General features: G+C 34.9%; 6 protein-coding genes across 6 annotated transcripts in view; 4 read left to right on the top strand and 2 right to left on the bottom strand.

Moving 5' to 3' along the window:
* The window catches only part of LOC128192600 (dipeptidyl peptidase 2-like), a 43,575-nt gene extending 42,527 nt beyond the window's left edge, over positions 1-1,048 (bottom strand). Inside the window, exon 1 of the mRNA XM_052865393.1 lies at positions 845-1,048. Coding sequence (XP_052721353.1) covers positions 845-1,007 — 163 coding nt within the window. The 5' untranslated portion in view covers positions 1,008-1,048. The remainder of the gene's footprint in view (positions 1-844) is intronic.
* Positions 1,049-2,264: 1,216 nt separating this feature from the next.
* Positions 2,265-4,914, top strand: LOC128193244 (1-acyl-sn-glycerol-3-phosphate acyltransferase beta-like). The gene is made up of 6 exons (XM_052866590.1): positions 2,265-2,823; positions 3,219-3,355; positions 3,454-3,635; positions 3,965-4,060; positions 4,165-4,237; positions 4,557-4,914. Exons 1-6 carry the CDS (start codon positions 2,618-2,620, stop codon positions 4,697-4,699), a joined length of 837 nt encoding a protein of 278 aa, XP_052722550.1. The 5' UTR covers positions 2,265-2,617; the 3' UTR covers positions 4,700-4,914.
* Positions 4,915-5,285: 371 nt separating this feature from the next.
* Positions 5,286-7,249, top strand: LOC128193243 (uncharacterized). Its single transcript, XM_052866589.1, has one exon. The coding sequence runs from the start codon at positions 5,737-5,739 to the stop codon at positions 7,093-7,095; it is 1,359 nt and encodes a 452-aa protein (XP_052722549.1). The 5' UTR covers positions 5,286-5,736; the 3' UTR covers positions 7,096-7,249.
* Positions 7,250-7,662: 413 nt separating this feature from the next.
* Positions 7,663-9,261, bottom strand: LOC128193241 (uncharacterized). The gene has a single exon (XM_052866586.1). The coding sequence runs from the start codon at positions 9,257-9,259 to the stop codon at positions 7,736-7,738; it is 1,524 nt and encodes a 507-aa protein (XP_052722546.1). The 5' UTR covers positions 9,260-9,261; the 3' UTR covers positions 7,663-7,735.
* A 205-nt stretch (positions 9,262-9,466) lies between these two features.
* On the top strand, positions 9,467-11,749 carry LOC128193242 (uncharacterized). The gene is made up of 2 exons (XM_052866588.1): positions 9,467-9,607; positions 9,939-11,749. The coding sequence occupies exon 2, from the start codon at positions 9,941-9,943 to the stop codon at positions 11,399-11,401; it is 1,461 nt and encodes a 486-aa protein (XP_052722548.1). The 5' UTR covers positions 9,467-9,607; positions 9,939-9,940; the 3' UTR covers positions 11,402-11,749.
* A 2,624-nt stretch (positions 11,750-14,373) lies between these two features.
* On the top strand, positions 14,374-17,474 carry LOC128157492 (uncharacterized). The gene has a single exon (XM_052820071.1). It carries the CDS (start codon positions 14,508-14,510, stop codon positions 15,897-15,899), a length of 1,392 nt encoding a protein of 463 aa, XP_052676031.1. The 5' UTR covers positions 14,374-14,507; the 3' UTR covers positions 15,900-17,474.
* Positions 17,475-19,177: the final 1,703 nt, after the last annotated feature.

The raw sequence follows: 19,177 nt of genomic DNA, 5'->3' as shown, positions 1-19,177 counted from the left end.
CCAACATACTCAATTCATTAATTTTTTAGTGAGCAATTATTCTGGCAGTTTTGAATGTTTCTAAAGGAATTCAAAATCTCAGCAAATTTAGTTGAGACATATATTTGTGTACCGATGTTTCTTCCACAGAGATGTCAGTCAAATGAATCTCCCTGATATTAATAAATTCCTTGCTCAATACCATTAGGTTAACTTGATGACAGATGTAGAATACACAAAAATTGCCCCCAAAGAATGTTTATATTGTATTAAAATATCTAAATCAAATACCTCTCTTGAACAATAAGACGGTTACAAAAAAAACCAATAAAACACTATCATTAAACAAGCATTCTGAGAGTATTGCATAAGCAATACACGTCCTCTATCGGTTTGTGGAAATTGTGAAAACAATGCACTGTTATGCAGAATATCGAACCAGAACATTAAAAAATTGGAATATAAAAAATTAATTTTCTCGAAAATATGTCAACCAGACGCTACAAAAGTGTAAACTTGATCTGTAGTTTGACATTTTGAAGCTGTTCAGCAAATTTCATATTTTTCCTTAAATGCATAAAGAAAAAAGTGTGGAAAACTGAAGTGGGACAGACAGAAACCGGTAGGGGACTAATAAGACTACATCAGCTGATGTAGAGGCACAATTATCCGATCTGCTGATATATCACATGACCGGCAAAATAGAAGCTTTTTCAATAGATCTTAAATAAAAACCTTATACTAAAATTATTCTTTTTTTAAGTATAGCTTATCATTGATTAGAAACAACCCGGCTCCTGTGGCGTGTGCTTATTATTGTACAGCTGTTATATAATAAACGAAGCGATTATCTGAGATTACAAACCTTGTAATAAATATCTCTCCTTGAATATGCTTTCCCCATAAGACACAAAGTTAAAGTGATCTACATATTGGTCAATGTACAGCTCTTTAAATGGCACGGTCTGAGCACTGGTGAATATAAAAGTCAAACACACAACAACGATGCTTGCAACACCTTCTTTCATTTTCGGATTTCCCGGTCACGTGCAGTAAAAATATTTGTATATCGATCCCGATTTGATTATTTCAGGTTAGCATTGAACCAAGATAATAAAAGTTTTTCGGATTTTTCATTTAAAAACCTAACACGTTGAAATTAACTTTAATTCTCATATGAGCTTTTCACCTACATGCATGTAAGTATGCAAAAAAAAAAAACCACAAAAAACGTCATTCCATGCCACATTGTACTGTACTTTACTTTGAAAGAAGCTTCATCTTAACGATAGCTTGACTAGTAAAATAGGATGTAGTCTCTTATTGCGCTTTTCTGTACAAAGTGGTCTCTTCATCTCCTTGACGATAACTAAACTGCTAAATTGTTCTTGAAAATGGTAAGCCAGTATTACTTAAATGTATATATATATTTAACAGTTTTATCGTTTAACGGTTTATAATGAATTAAATAATATATATATTTTTTTGAAATAAATTTAATATATTTAATAGGAAATAGTGAACAAAGATATTATTTATAATTTCATAAGACATCTGAGGTACTCGCCATTTTTTTTCTCCAAATAATTTAACATTTATGACTAAAACTGAGGAAAAAATCTTAAGAACTTACGTAGTATGATATTTCAAATATGTTAAAAACTGATGCACTGTCAGTGATAATATTAAGCCACCCTGTTGGTGATATCGCTTTAGTTTTCTTGGTTTAACATTTTAACTTTCCATATTTATTTTATTTCATATATTTGAATTTGAACAAAAAGTTTCTGTATTTTGAAAAAAAAAAAAGATTATTAGACTTCAGTCAATCTAATTAAAATTAGATGTTAGATCCGCTCGCTTACTCGCTACACAAACAGCGAGTAAGTGAGCGGATCTAACATCTAATTTTAATTAGATAGGACTTCAGTGAGTGTTTAGCTTACTGTTACATGTGCTTCTTTGGGGAGATAATAAACATTTAGAATCCTCTGTTCGGCAATACATCTGTCACCCCAACAACCAGAAGATTCCTCGATCCTGTTTTTAAATTGCACGTACGACTTAAAACCACAGTATACTCGCGACTAACCTCTGCCCCACCCATATCTAATCATATGATGAAAGAATATGTCAATTAGAATCTAGAAAAAAAATATATAGCAAAGATGTAAAAATGAAGGAAATAATGTCACGTGAACCAGCTTAACAAGATATGACCTGACCATTTCATTGAGATAACACTTAAAGGTAGGTCACGTTGCCTGCAAAATATTTGAACTGAACTGCGATCGTAAAACCTGCGTGTTGAAAATTGTCACAAAACAACCCAAAAGTTAAGCTAATAATATTTATTCATACATAGAGAAGTAACTCATAGGCAGCCTACATGTAACCCTTGGGCAATACACGCTGTAAGAAACACATGTAACACCTCTTCCGTATTCAGTGGTGGCTGTGTCGTTGTTTATTAACCCCTTCATGAGTCGAGGGACTGACTCGGTGTACATTGTACCGTACCCGGCTTATCAGCCACTGCACACATAGTTACGTTTTCGGAATAAGAACAAATTATGATTCATTAGAAAAACGAAAACAAACACCCCACGTGGAACAGGAGGGGAGTTAAAGGTGCAGAATGAGTGAAACGGAGAACAGTGAGGTGTTTGGAATTTCATATTCTGTGATTTTATCATCTCTAGTCGTCGGAATTGTCACATGGATATTTTATGATAAAATTCAATTTTTGGGGAAACTCTTAATCGCCAATTTAAGCTGGCAATTTTTCTCAATATTCCCAATACTCGCTTCGTTGTTTTATGGACGCATACCTGAAAATAGAAGGTAAATCATCAAAAACCTTATATGTGTATATTTATTTAACACAACTCTTGAATATTCGAGATGTAAACCAAGCGTTGTGTTTTTAAATCAACCATGTTATCATAAGTAGGATAAGTGATTCCAAAGTCCAATTTTTTTACAAGCAAATATTACGCCATTGCCAGTGCGACAGTTTCATAACTCCTCCCGACCCTTTAAATGTTAACAAACATGCCATGATCGTAAACAAAGTAAACGTGTATTTAGAAATATGTGTGAAAAAGAACGACTTTTATTTTTTCTTATTAATATCAATCAGTTGAGAGAGAGAGAGAGTGAGAGAGAGAGAGAGAGAGAGAGAGAGAGAGAGAGAGAGAGAGTTAACTGTTGTAACATTGCGCTCCCTTCTACGACAGATTATTTAGCATCGGGGTCCAACTGACCAACAAGTACCTCATTGGAACTAAGTACATAGTCAGGAACCAGAAGTACTTGGAGGATGACAAAGCTTGCGTTATTGTGTCCAATCACCAGAGTTCTCTGGATGGAAACTGTAAGTGGGTGTCCAGGAACCGAAACTTGAATATCAAATATAGTTTTTAATTTCATAATTGAATTGAATTTCAATTTTCACAACCTGTAAATTTTCAGTCATGGTGCAGCTTGGGAATTACAAGGGATCCATCGTGATACTGAAGAAATCCTTGCTCTACTTCTCTGGACTGCTAGGACTGGCTTTCTACTGCAGTGGATCTATATTTGTTGACAGGGGAAACCCTGAAACGGCGAAAAAGTCGCTTAATAGTGCTAGAGAAGAGGTTGTCCGTAAGAAGGTTCATATATGCTTCAGCTCGAGTCATTAAGTGCATCATATTTGAAACTGAATAGAGACAAAATATATTAGCTGAATAAACTTAAAGTTCCCGGACATTAACATAATATATAATCATTCAGTTCCGATTGTTTTCTTTTGGTTATTCATGACATCTGAAACTCACACTCAATAAAAGTGTAAAATACTGTAAATTCTAATTCCCCATCCCCACATTCCAAAACTTCAACCACTCGTACATAATACATTGTATATGTATATTATACACTTTTCAACATGCAATTTAATTTAATTTTACATAGTTTGACTTTTTATGGGTATATTTTGTAGCTGAAGCCACAGTTTTACGCTGAGGGAACTCGCCACATGGGGAAAGAAATGCTTCCTTTCAAGAAGGGAGCATTTGTAATGGCTATTCAAGCTCAGGTATTAGAAGTTACTCACTCTTTCAAAAATAACAAAAAATAGTGATAATTTTTTATTGTTTATGCATTCATTTATTAATTAGACAATGATTTTTATTTTTATAGATTCCAATACTCCCCGTAGTTGCATCCAGTTATCGCCATTTTTATGACAAGAAAAAGAAAGTATTTAAACAAGGTATACAATTTGCAAAATTAAATGATTTTCATTTTCCAATGACACGTTTTCACCATAACTTAACCTGACACATTGTTGATTTAAAAAAAATGAGAAAATAGTCAACAATGTTTAAAATGCGCAATGAAATGTACGATATCAAATTTTGTTGCAATGGAAATTTTCATACCGAATTAATTGGCGTACTAGCACTGATCACAAGAATAGAAAATATTCAAACAAGATTTAAAATACAAAATTGATGAATTTAATTATGTAGCTTTATTTCAAAATGATAATATGCGTACAGTAAATCTGACGATTTTTTCATATTGTGTAGGTACCGTGATAGTGACTTGCTTACCGCCAATTCCAACCACAGGACTTACAATGAGTGACTTGAATGACTTGATAGACAGAGTGTGGAAACAAATGCAAGAAACGATTGATAACACCACTGAGGAAGTGGAAAATAGTTTGTAATAAAACACCTTGTAACTATTATATTAAACGCTGCTGTTTCTTATTTGACATTTTAAATAAAACCAGCGATCGAAGAAGTGGAAAATAATTGGTTACATAACACCACTCAACTCTTGTATTATATGCTAATGTAATTTATTTGATATTTGAGTTTATTTTGAATGTAGTAAACGAAATCATGAACTTTCATGAATTAAAAAAATACTAAAAAGAAAGTAAGCGTCTGTTTGAATCATAAATATTTAATAGAATAACCAACGCATAACACCGCAAAGCCACGGAGTTTTTGAAATCAATTGGTGTTTTTTCAGTCAAATAATTTTCAGCATAAGATTTCCTTTACTCGATCATTTGCTGTTATTAAATCTACTGGAAATTACCGACCAGGAATGTGAATTCTTGCTAAGTTTATCTTGATATACTATACAAAGTACAATGTAACAGTTTGAATGAACTTTGACATCTTAGTCATATGCATAATTATAATAAATTTTGAACGTGCCGGGTTGAAAGTTTTATATTTACATTCAACCAATAAATTCAAAAGTTACAATATGATATTTACAAGGGGCACAGTATTATGTACGACACGCTGTCTTTATCGACCATATTTAAATGTACTGTCCAGGTACATTCGCACTGTACGAGTACGGTAATATTATTTTTACATCGAAAACTCCCAGTGTAAATTGTCCTATATTTATCAATATGAAAGGATTGTATACAAACATAATAAGCAATTTCCGCGAAAACGTTGCACTTGTTTTCCACCTTCGACCCAACTAATGACATTCTAAACAAAAATTTATAATATTATGACATATAATATTATTACGCTAATATTAGATGGAAATTTTCAGTCTTTTCAAGTTAGACTACTTAAAGAGCGTACCAAGGTTCAATATCACAATACATACCCGCATGTAGCAATATAAAATAGTAAGTTCAAAGTAACTTTTAAACTACGACAACAGTTATTTTAAAGAGAGTGAGCTAATGACCTATAGTTGATATATTGAAATAGAATCAAAGTGTCAATGGCAAATCGCCCTGCATTTGGAGCCTCGGTTTGTCACATATGCTGTGACAGAGTCAGCTCTCCCAGAATTTTACCTTGTCGCCACACGTTTTGCAAATACTGCATACAAGGACTGATTCGAACCTCCCCACAAAACGATGAGATAACTTGTCCACTGTGTCGGATAAAAACCAAATTGCGTGAGAATAGCTTTGACACAGTACTAGACAATTCCTTTGATCCATTAAAAACCACAAGAGCACCACCAACCTTCTACTGTGGCAGTTGCCTTCAGGAGGCTATACTAGAAGAGTGTTCGCACTGTTTGGAACAGCTTTGCGCCGCATGCCGATCGTCGCACCTGCTAGCGATAGAATTGAGTGAGAATCAAATCGACCAAAATTCACCAGGCGATGGGGGTCTCGAAGATGGTTTGTCAGATGAAGAGCAATTGCTTAATCTTCCACAAATGTTTCTCTCGAATCATCTAACCAAAGTACAAATTAACGCAACTCTGGTAGCCTCGTGTAGAATAGATTCGATGTATAGCACTCTTGACCTTTCCGAAGGACTTTCCGTGCGTAGTATTCGACAAACACAGAACAACACTTTCTTGGTTCTTCAATCATTTGGTCCGGAGGTTGTTGAGTATGATTCAACAGGAGCAGAAGTCCGCAGACATTATTTACAAGGAGAAGCTATTTGTGATTTTATTTATTTACCAGGAGGTGACATTTTGTATTCAATGCCTCAAAATGGTCTTATGTTGAAGAAAGACACCCGAAATAATGTCACCGTCTTTACTCAAAGCGTTCTTTACCAGCCATTTTGTTTGTCCCGTTTCCAGGACGGGCGTATTGTAGCTGGAGGCCCAGCCTTTCAACGCCAGGATAGCAACGACCACGGTGCAATCCAGATTTACGACACAAAAGGGAATTTGGCGCGAGTAATTGTACAATGTGCTGAAGGAAAATTTGTAAAATTTCCGATATTCATTGCAGTAAGTGATCGTAATGAAATATGCGCTACAGACAAAGACTCTAAATGTGTGTGTATTTTTTCTGAGTGTGGCGCCTTTCTTTCTTGGTATGACGGAGGAATCGGCATGGAACCCTCGGACTTTTATCAATTTCTGCCATCCGGTCTGTGCTATGATAGCGAAGGAAATATACTCGTTGCCAACTTTTCAGATGGGATAATACATGTTTTGGCGCCAAGTGGTGATTTTAAGGGCTACATTCAAACAGAAAACTTGGAAGGATTCAGGCGCGTATCGTCAGTCTGTATCAACGAAGCAAAAATCATAGCCGTCGGGGATATGGAAGATAACACAATCAAAATTTATTCTATAGCCAGGTTTAAAAATATCTTTCAGTGAAGTTCTCGTGACCAAAATGGCAATTTCTTGCATATCTAAACTAATAAAAAAAAAAAAGAAATTGTACGAGTATGTGCTTAAAACACTTGATTATTAATCATTAATGGAAATTAATGATAGGGTTTTTCATAATAAAACATGCTTACAATTTCAATTTTTTCTTCATCTTTTTTAAAATAGTAAGTAAAATTAGCATTCTTTCTATGTAAACAACCCAGTATCAAATCAGAGACCGGGGTAACATATGTATAATTATGTATTTATTTCTGAAAAACGTGATATTCATCATTGTTTTAAGTTATCTTGCTTACGTCTAATTATGAAGACGAGTTAGAACTTTATGTTAGTATATAAGCATAGGAACACGCATTATGTAAAGTCATGGGTGGAGTATTGGAACATTTTTGCTTCAATTACATTTAATATACACGTACTTATTTAATTGTTCTGTCATGTGACTCTTTCTTTCTATCTCTCTATTTCTCTCTCTCTCTCTCTCAATCTATTTACTTAAAAAACTACACGTGTATTCTGTTTTTAGCCTCGCAAAAGAAAACAACAGAAAAATACATTACATTAATGTTGCATTTGACCTAAATATTATCAAAATTAAAACCACAAACAGATGCACATTAGCAAATTAAACAAAATTATTAAAATCTCTGTCACTTAGGTCAACTTCGTCGTCAAGGAAGTGCCAATGCCTTCTGCTTTTCATTAAACGATGCATTCGTCTATCACGAAACGAAAGTAGATTCCTGTCAAATCGACGCGACGTTCCAAGTCGCCTTTCCTCACCATTTGAGTTTTCCTTTTCGTATTTTTTCGTATCCGGGAAAACATTTAAATATGCGTCTACGCGGAAAGATTTCAAAGTGCCATCTTCACTGTCCCCTATCCATATCTGATCGGATTTGTCCACGTGAATGCTGCATGGGCTCTCACAGTTTTCATAAATAACAAGTCCCTTGAATTCACCCAACGATGATATATTATGTAATGTCTTTGTTATGCTATTCAAAACCAAGAAACCGTCATCAGCAAAAGCTGCCACAGATAGCGGTTGAAATTCTTCTTCAATTTGTTCCAAAGGGCACCCTGAATATCGTTTGATCAAATGCCCATCAATTCCTCGAACATCAACGAAATTGATTTCTGCATATGATATGCATATGACATTTGAACTTCTGTTAATAGCAACCGAATGAGGATAATACTCGATGTTAAGATTAAATTTGTCTAATATTTTGCCATCCATGCCTATAATTTGACCAACAACTGAAGACTTCTTTCCAATTCCCAGAACCAAGAATCGATCATTCGAAATCGCGCAAATCTTTAACGGGTCACAATTTCTAATAGGTATAAAAGACTTATCATCAGTTGTGTTGTTAGTTGTTTTCTTAACAAGTGAACAGTTTTGAATCAAAGACAGAATGGTCCCGTCTCCAGATCCACATAAATCGGTGGCTCCTTCCTCTATCGGTTTTTCAGACACCACGGAACCACTATGGATGTCAACATAACGACAAAGAAATCCAGCAAAAGTCAGATATGCTAAAGTGTCGGTTGACACAGAAAAAATCGATGAAACACACTCCTCTTCACTTGTTCGGTCAGCAGCAGTTTTGAAACACGTTCTTACGAGGGTAATTGGTCCATGTTTGCGCAGTTCAAGCGGAACCTTATCATCATCGCTGTCACTTGATGATGAATACAATGAAAAATCACTATCAGAGGAAGAATCCGAGTCGGAATCGCCGAACAATCCAAGTCCATGTGGATCTCGTTTTTTAGATCTTTTGTACAGTCTTTTGCAAACATGGTCACTTGCACAAAAGGAACAGAGGTACTTGTCACAGTAACCACAGTCATCGACCTTGTCTTCCTCAACGTTGCAAACATCGCAAACTTTTTCGGGGAAAATGTCCCGGACAAAGTAGTTATCACAAAACCCCTCAACTCCATTCTGTGGGAGAGCTATCAGCTCTCTACATAGTGGGCATCGGAATTCGTCATCCGACTCGTATTCCCTCTGATAACCGAGAACGCATCGTTTGCAAAAAGTGTGTTTACATGGCAATATTTTCGGGCATCTAAAGCTGTCCAGACAGATGGAACACTGTCGACCATTGTCGTTGGTTTGAATTACCGTTGTTTCCATTAGAAACAGGAAGAACTATTTATATTAATAATAGAACCAAAACTGTTATACTTCTATATGAATAGTTGGTTTCCAAAGCAGGAAGATTCTCAACAACAAAAAAAGAGTAAAAGAAGATACTGATTACCTATCCCAGTAAATCCTTTAAAAACAAAACTTGATTCATTATAGGTATTTCTACTTTCGTTTCTCAATGGGGTTTTTCAATACGATAACACAAACGTGAACATTTAAAATCATTATAACAAAGTCACCTGGCTGTCTTATGAAAAATCCCAGTCGATATAAATAACTTCTTTAGACAAGACAGTCCGACACCGGAAAGTCAGAAGGAAATATCCTCTTCAGGTAAATATCTCACAATTCCAAGTTTTTGAAGCACATTTCTCTAAACGAAGTGATATACAAAACGTTCTTCATTCAAAGTGACATGTTTCTACTTTTGTTTTGTTCAGAGCTATAAATATCTTATGCCTGTTTAGTGTTAGTTCAGTTACTTAGAACCATTAAAAAAATGCATACTACAGTGTATGATTACTCCGTCTTATTGTTATCAAGGTTGGAATCTTTTGTTTAATATTAATACTTCCGTGAATAGTGCATATCACATCTGTGGTAGTTCAAAATGAAAAGTGAAAATAGAATTAGATAAAGGTCACCGTATACTTTGATTTTACAGAGATGCTTGAATCGATAATGTCTGATACAGACGAGGATGAAAATTTATGCGCTATATGCTGGGAAGCATTTACACAGCCAAAATTTTTACAATGTCGTCACACATTTTGCAAGTCATGTCTAAAAGGCTACCTAAAGAAAACTGAAAATTCCACGGAAATAAAATGCCCTATCTGTAGAGGAACGCAAAAATTAAACAAGGAGGGTTTGGATGGGTTGCTTGACAATTACTTTGCTCATCGCCGACTTCCGGACCAGCCAGAGATGCTTTGTTGTAGCGTGTGCTTTGACGAAGCCATTTTAAAGACATGTCTGCATTGTTTAGAAAAACATTGTCCCAGCTGCAGACAATCTCATAAACTAGCTCTAAAGATGGCCGGTGAAAGCTGTGAATATGACGCCGACTCTGAATCTGATGACGACACCCCGGTCGATTTCGATGATAAAGACTTAAATGATGAACCCAATGTACCATTTAGTGTGTTAATGTCGGGTCAAGTTGTTAAAACACAAATAAACGTTAAACTTATCTCTGCTTTCAAAGTCAAGTCGATGGAAAACAGCGCTGAGGAGGACCAAAACCCGCCAATATACACGATTTTTCCCAAAGGAAACAATCGATTTCTAATTATAATAAATGTTGGACCGGAAATTGTTGAATATGAACCGGATGGGACAGAAATTAATCGATTAATGTTTAGTGGTTCGATTTCTGATATGAGAGAGACAGCAAACAATCGTATATTGTTTGTGCATCCAAAGGATCCTTTTGTTTTAGAAATTAATGGGCAAAACAGAATTACTGTATTTGCACAGTGCAAAGGTTGTAGGCCTATAACTTTAGCTCCTTTTCAAGATGGACGCATAGCTGTTGCAGGCTTTGTAATACCTGTAGAGGAAAAAGAAGAAAAAGAAGGAGAAAAAGCGGCCATGTTAATTATTTACGATAAAGCTGGAAAGATGATTAGAGAACTAACAGAGGGACCAGATGGACCAATTTTAAGATTCCCGATGGGTATATCTGTCAGTTCTTTTAATAACAATATATGTGTAGCTGATCAAGACTCAAGATGTGCTATAATCACGGACGAGAATTGTAATCTTATAAAAAGATATGACGCTGGAAGGACTTTCAGAGAGTTTCGCTTTTTATGGAACCCTACCGAATTTGCTCCAATTGCTGTATGTAACGACCCTGATGGAAACTTCATTGTGGCGAATACTGCTGACGGTCTTCTGCACGTTTTGGACCCGAATGGAACATTCCTTGGTTATATATTAACTAAAGACGCCGAGGGGTTCGGTCATCCTGCAGGGATAATGATGGATGACAAGAACAGGATTTGGCTAGGGGATCGATTTGATGGAAAGATCAGAATATATGAAATTTCTAGCTATAAAAACAGCTTTGATGTACGTGATTCTGAGCAATCACCTTACCATAGATTTTTACAGAATAGATAAATAAACTGTAGGTTTACACATATTCTTTTACCTCTCTTATTGCATGAATATGGTTGTATTATACTAAGTGTGTACTGAACATAAAACCGTGTGGGTTTTTTTTTGCACTTACCAAAATGATTTAAGGTATATCGATTGTCACATGAAGACATCAGATGCATTCCAGAATTTTTTTTTCGGCATAGTGTATTTTGATTCATGTTTTTGTTGATGTTTTATGATTACTAGTAATACATGTAGTTGTGTTTTAACACATTTTGGGGGATATAAAGTGAAATTACAGTTATATTTAACAATTTAGAGATGTGTTTAAGTTGAAATCGCTTAATTCAATAAAAGTCGATAAAACCGAATAAAATGATTACAGACACTATAATGAATTATTACAGACAGGTAGATACTACCCGCCGTGACTTATGTCGTCTTGGCACTAGCCGCCAACTGCTGGGTGCGCAGTGGGGTTATGCACAAAGCATATCTAATTACATTAAATGCTTATAAATGCCTTGAATAATTATACTGTGTTGATTTGAAATACATTTATTGTTACTAAAGGCACAACTGAACAAAAAAACATTTTACAAATTAAAAATGGTAGGAGAAGGCGGCCATTTTTGTAGGGGACTGGGGATACATACCTTCAGAGTACCAAGACAATTAAGGGCGCCCAGGGGGCGAGTGAAAGCACAAGTTCTCGATCCGAACGGTCACCACGTTCTGGGCAGATGAATGAGTGACTGCCCTTCTTCCTGTCTCCCTTGCCACCTGGTTTATACTTTGCTTAGCAGACTGTGCCCGCCCCCCCCCCCCACCCCCCCACCCCCGATTGTGCGAGTTGGAGGTGGAACCAGCCATGACAGGTTATGAACCTCTAATATTAACAAATCAGGATATATATTTCATAAACACTTATATGTATGTATAACATCCCGAACACGCCTTGTGGAAGGGTGGGGGAGACGACCAGCTTATGAGGCCACTGGTTCACAATATACACCAAAGTATTCCGCAATCCCCGCCACAGGATATGGCCAGTTAGCTATTTCGGTAAATATATACAATATACTATATATAACATACTATAAAACACTATAATTAAATATTTTTTACACGGCAGGGTAATTATTTCTTTGCAAATTTTAATAGGATGTATAAATTAATTCAAATTTACCAATTTTCAGTAAGTTTGAACAACTATTGTTAAAATTATCGATATTGACTTTTCTGTTGCTAAACTGTGTACATGTATTTTCATGGTTGAAAAATTTAATCACTATGCAAAGTAAATGTGATAGCATTTATACTGGCAAGTTCAAATGGCCTTATCTTGTTAGATTACATGAAATTGTGATTAATTTCTGTTAAAAATTGCTTTATGAAATGTAAATCGGTAGAGAAATTATGTGATGTTTGATTGGCGTGCATTCGTAGCTATAATTGCTTTGATATGTACCTGTTTTAGCTCCTACAGCTCTCCAACATATCGATATTCTAATTAAATTTGGTTGTATATATCTCAATTGTATTGTGTTTATATAGTCAATACATACATACATACATACATACATACATACATGCATGCATGCATGCATGCATGTCAAGCTGTGAATTGTAATTTTCAAGCTTTTGCTCAAATCTAGATGACGTAAATTCGTCCTCCAAAATCACATATTAATACTAAGATTTTAAGGTTTCCGACGATTGAATTTATATCAATTTTGTAAGAAAAAGATCATCAATGAATGCCTGTTCGAACACAGGATCGGCAACAACTGAATATCGTAAAATGATGATAATTTTGTCTTTATAAATCAACATAACACGTATATTATAATAATAAATAATAAGTATTTTATGATATAAAACTTAAAATGTGTATGTTTTCAATCGATTTTCTTCATTAAGGTTCTGTATGAAATGACAATATTTATATAATGGTTTCGCGTTATTTCGCGAAAGTTACGCGTTTATTTGCGAAAGTTACGCGTTTATTCGCGAAACTAACGCGTTTCCTCGCGAAACTTAAGCGTGATATCGCGAAAATTACGCGTTAATTTGCAAAGTTTCGCGTTTATTAGCGAAAGTTACGCGTTTTTTTTTGCGAAAATTACGCGTTTATTCGCGAAACTAACGCATTTATTCCCGAAACTAACGCGTTTCTTCGCGAAACTAACGCGTTTATTTGCGAAAGTTTCGCGTTATATCGCGAAAGTTACGCGTTTATTCGCGAAAGTTTTGCGTTTATTCGCAAAAGTTACGCGTTTATTCGCTAAAGTTTCGCGAAACTAACGCGTTATATCGCGAAAGTTTCGCGTTTATTCGCGAAAGTTACGCGTTTATTCGCGAAACTAACGCGTTTTATCGCGAAAGTTTCGCGTTTATTCGCGAATTTTTTTTTTTTTTACTAACGAAAATGAGCTCAATGGGCTTTCGTAATGTTTGTACAATCAGCGTCGCGGAAACAAAAGTATATATTCATTTTAATGCATGTAAACTGTAAGTGGATTGGTTTTACTAGTCACTGCATGAAAAACCTGTTTTACAAACAATTAAATGCAAGGATATATTGGCCGGACAAATAAAAATCTATGCATTGATGTGTTGATTTTTTTAAAGAATATATTTTCAACCTGCAACATTGTGTGCAAACACATCTGAGCGCACGACGTAGTACTTCTTAAGATAATTAAGGTATCGGTAGCTACTGTCTCCAACCAATAATAGTATTTTAACCAAACTAATACTCTGAATATATCTCATTAAATACTAGTATAGGGGGAGTCCAGTCCAGACAGCAACAACCTTACAAATCAGACTAAATGAGTTCATTTAAAGGTTGCCAAAGTTATCCCCTTGGAAACATAAGCCTCTCCAAGGAACACCCACTACCCCACCAGCAATTGTTTTGATCCGCGCCAGAACATATTTGTTTAAAACTTAGGGATCTGATGTCAACATACGCATTCTATAGTTTTACATAGGATCAGAAACAATTTTTTCATAGAATGTAGAATATTCTTCCTTGTTCTATATTGCTTGGTTTCCGTCCTTGTGATCGGGTTGAAATAGAGAAAGTGTGAAGTACAGCAGATAAACTATAATTCACATGGATTCAGAAGACGACGCAAGTACTTGTTCTATTTGTTTTGATTCCTTTTTACATCCAAAGCTTCTCTCATGTCGCCACACGTTCTGCAAACCTTGTCTCCAGGATTACACCAAGAAAGTTGAAGTCAGCGAGATAGTCTGTCCTTTGTGTCGCCAAAAGCATATACTCGACGACAGGGGCTTAGATGGATTGTTGGATAATTACTTTGTGCCCCTGAGGCCCCCAGAATCCCCATCTGTTCAATGCTGTGAAATTTGTTATGTAGAGGTACTGGAGATCAACCCGTGTAAGCACTGTGTTGTTAAGTTTTGTGATTCGTGTAAATCGTCACACGATCTTGCTTTGAAAATGTCAGGCGAGTTGAAAGACTCTGACCTTGAATCTGATGGCTGCGAAGATGATGACGAGTCGGATGATGGTGGCGGAATTTCCTTGAGCAGACTTTTACATTTTTCTGAGCATAACTCTGGCACAAAATTGATAGTAAAATTTTTGTCATCCTTCAAAGTTCCTTGTGAAGCTAGTCGTTCCGAAGAACAAATGACAGTTGCATGCATTTTTCCGAAATCAGAAAACACTTGCTTGGTCATTTATGAGCAAATGCCCGAAATGATAGAGTGTACAATCAGAGGCAGACCTTTCGTGAGAAAGAGCTTCAGTGAAGGAATTAGTGGAATAACGAAAACAACAGAGGGCAAAATCTTGTTTTCCAACTGTGCAGATTCAGCTATTTTCCAGATGGTTGACGAATCTCGGATATCTGTATTTGCAAAATGTTATTCGTTCAGGCCTCTTTCTCTCTCAACATTTAAGGATGGGAGGATAGCATGCACTGGTATCGCCAAAAACGACCACCAATATCGGATAAGACGTTCACACTCACAGGGCGCTCTACAGATATTTGATAAGACCGGAAAATCCTTGAATGAGTTTAGTAAAGTTGGTCATGAGTTTTCGCTGAGGCGACCAATCTGCGTATCTGTTAATCCTCAGAACGACACGGTATGTGTGGCTGATATAGAAAGTAATCAAGTTCTCATTATGACGGATGAAGGCTACGTCATTAGAAAATATAAAGGAAGAGGCGGCGACGAAAGATCGATGGGACTCAGGCTGAGTATCGATATGTTTTTGCCTTCATCCTTGTGTCACGACCCAGAAGGAAACCTGGTGGTAGCCAGTGTTGCAGACGGGTCACTTCACCTGTTACTTCCAAACGGTGATCTCTGTGGGTTCATCGAGACGAAAAACCAATCTTCGTTTGGTAACCCATACAGTTTGTGCTTTGATTACCAAAATAGGCTTTGGATTGGGGATCATCGAAACGGGAAAATAAAAATCTTTGAAGTGATGTCTTTCAAGAATTCTCTTCATCACACAGCACATTAATATTGTTAATGATGACCCTTTAATCTTTGTTTGTTTTATTAAGGAAGCATTGCTTTTGATCTTTGTATGTTTCCTACAAAACCGTACTGATAAATTGGTTTGTTTGAATCGTGAGTATAGAAGACAGAAATTCCTTCGGCTTTTATATTAGTATTTCACAGACAATAGATGTATATATCATATGTGTATAATTATCATATTTGTTTAATTCTTAGAGAATACTTTCCTGTCATTAAAATTAATTCTACATTCAAAATAAAAGAATTCTATATATGGATATTAGTAAAATAAATAGATATGACATTTTACATATCCATAGCAAAATCTATTGCTTACGAAGTGAAATAAACAAATTTGTGATGTTTTTGAAGGCTTTACAGTATTTAATAATACATCTGTTGAATATGTACCTTTCCCTGAAATGATTTTCATGAGAAAATGGTAAATATACAGAATCATGTATGGTGGCATATTGAGGGATAACTATGTAGACTAGTCAAATGTTGATATTGTCTATTTATATCGTTATGTTGATCAATTTATAAGTTCTTTTTATTGACATTGCACTCAAGTGAACATAATTAAGTTGCATAAGAACAAAACTAAGTTGCATGTTAACATAAATACATTGTAAGTTGCATATCAGCATATTTATCTTGCATTTTAATATATAAAAAAGTTGTATGTCGACATAACTAAGTATCATCTAACATCTAGGATGTCACGAGTGAGCGATATTTGAGATTTTTTATAATTCTTAGTTAATTGCAATTTTCTTGCATGTCAATGTAGTTATGTTGTATGTCGACATAACAAAGTATCATCTAACATCTAGGATGTCACGAGTGAGCGATATTTGAGATTTTTTATAATTCTTATTTAATTGCAATTTTCTTGCATGTCAACATAGTTATGTTGCATGTCGACATAACTATCTTGTATGCCAACATATTTATCTTGCATATCGACATATTTGATAGAAAGGGGCAGAGATATGCCACCATACTCAAGCGTTAAAAATTCAACATGAGAACATCTAAAATCCAAATTTGGAATCCATAAAAGCCAGTTGATGGGAAGGGGGCTATTTAGGCCTGGTCAGTTCAACTTCATCTTATATAGACTTGCAAGAAGAAAGGAAAAATTAGAATTTAGACGTAAATTAACAGACAAAGATTTGTTAAAAAATTTGATTAGTCTTATGAAGTCATAGTGCGAAAATATTCCCTTTATTGTTAAAAGTAATGAAAAAGATTGATACGGTTCAAGGTTCAAAGAGGAAGTCTAAAAAATGTTTATGGAAGTGGTTTATGTGATCCTAGATCTATAAAAATTAAGAAAAGGAGATATATTTCTGCTGAAATTTGATTCGTGGCTAATCGGATAAACATGTGAGGATGACAAGATTCTGTGTTATAAATTTGAATTTATGTTGGGAATACACGTTTCAACATTTTGAAATTTGTATTTATTTATTTAATGCACATTATGCACGTTGTATGTACCTTGCGTTAAAAAAAATCATCATCTAAATTTAAGTCTGCTGAGTACAGCGGAGTGGTTTACTATAACATGCACACATGTTCACTCGTCCATGAATAAAAGGTGTTTTGGTTAGGCGTGTGTATGGTACTGTTGGATTTATCCTTTGTGATACAGCACAGTTAGATGTATGAAAGGGTCAATGCTTCTTTGAGGTTCAATGGGGAGAGTTTTTTTTACCGTCTTCCTTGGAAGACGGTATAAAGAGTTGAAATAATTTACAGTCTCCGGGTTGTGCCAATCGCAACTTCTCGGGCCTTTCCGGCAAGCTCGGAAAAACACCTCGAATGTATTAACATCAGAGTTGGGGTCAATTACTTTGAAAAGTAATTAATTACTTTCAAATACATTGACAATTTTATCAATTACTTGCAATTACAATTACATTGATTTTTTAAAATGTAATTAATTACTCTCAATTACTTTGATAAATGTAATTAATTACATTTCAAATACTTTAGTTATATTTTTTTTAATCTTGAGAACATATACATAATTATATTAACAGCATTAAGATATACAGAGCTTCATGTACGGTTATGTTTTTAAAGGTTGTACAGTTCAGTTCAGATCAGATTTCTTGAAAATTTCTAGAAAAATTTTCTTTAATATTAAATTCATTAAGTACCATTGACTTCATTTTTGGTTCTGAATAACATTTTCTCTATAGTGAATTAATTTTTATTCACATATTAAAACTATGTTCATTCAGAAAGTACAACTTTCGGCAGTACAGCATATCAGTATATAAATAATAATTGCTATAAATCACAAGAAAGAGATATTTTGTCTCCCTTAAGTCTAAAATCAATGGGGGTTGTTGGGTATTAGAGGAGTTCACACCTCCACAAAATTAAATCTTTACCTATTGCCCTGGGCAGTGTGTTATGCTGTATAAACATATGAAACATTATGGGACTTTTAATTATTGTATAAACAAAAGTCAATGCCAAACATGTATAAAATCTATTTATCATTATAAGACACCTTTTTTATATTTTATACTTGGAAAAAAAGTAATTGAGATGTAATTGAAAAGTAATTGAAAATACACAATATTTTTGGAATGTATTTAAATACATTCAATTACTTGTAATTGAAGACAGACTCAATTACAAATTACTTTCAATTACTTTGAAAAATGTAATTAATTACACTCAATTACAAATACTTTTTTCAATTACCCCATCCCTGATTAACATCACCGGATGTTAGAATTTTATTCAAAATGGAGTCGCTTCCCATTAAAATAAGTATCGGCTAGACAGTCTTGTATGTCGCGTCTGTGTTACATTTTAGTGTATATCGTTTACTTTAATGAAGTATAGCTCACATCTCAACAGATCGTAAAATGTGCTCTATTCATTTCAAGTTTTACAAAAAGGGGGGTTGTCATGGACGCCTAGGTAATACATTCGAGGTGTTTTTCCGAGCTTGCCGGAAAAGCCCGAGAAGTTGCGATTGCGGGTTGTGCACTTCCTCTCCTTTGTGATTGGTAGAAAATACATGATGTGAAAATTTACATTTAAATCATTGGTTGAAATAGTGTTCGGCATAAGGGAGGTAATTTTCTGATGATCTTTTTCACGTACGACTTATCAAATTTCGTAGATTTCAAATCTTAAAAAGTGAGAAAACAAAAAAGCATTTACAAATTGCTATGAATGAAATTTAGTCTTTGATTTTCAGGTCCAACTAGTTGAAAGCAATATTCTATAATATCTATTGAAACTGTT

This window comes from Crassostrea angulata, chromosome 7 (genome assembly GCF_025612915.1).
Source record: "Crassostrea angulata isolate pt1a10 chromosome 7, ASM2561291v2, whole genome shotgun sequence".
NCBI classification, from domain to species: Eukaryota; Metazoa; Mollusca; class Bivalvia; order Ostreida; family Ostreidae; genus Magallana; species Magallana angulata.
The sequence above is the reverse complement of the archived record's forward strand: the minus strand, read 5'-3'. Positions and strand labels throughout refer to the sequence as shown.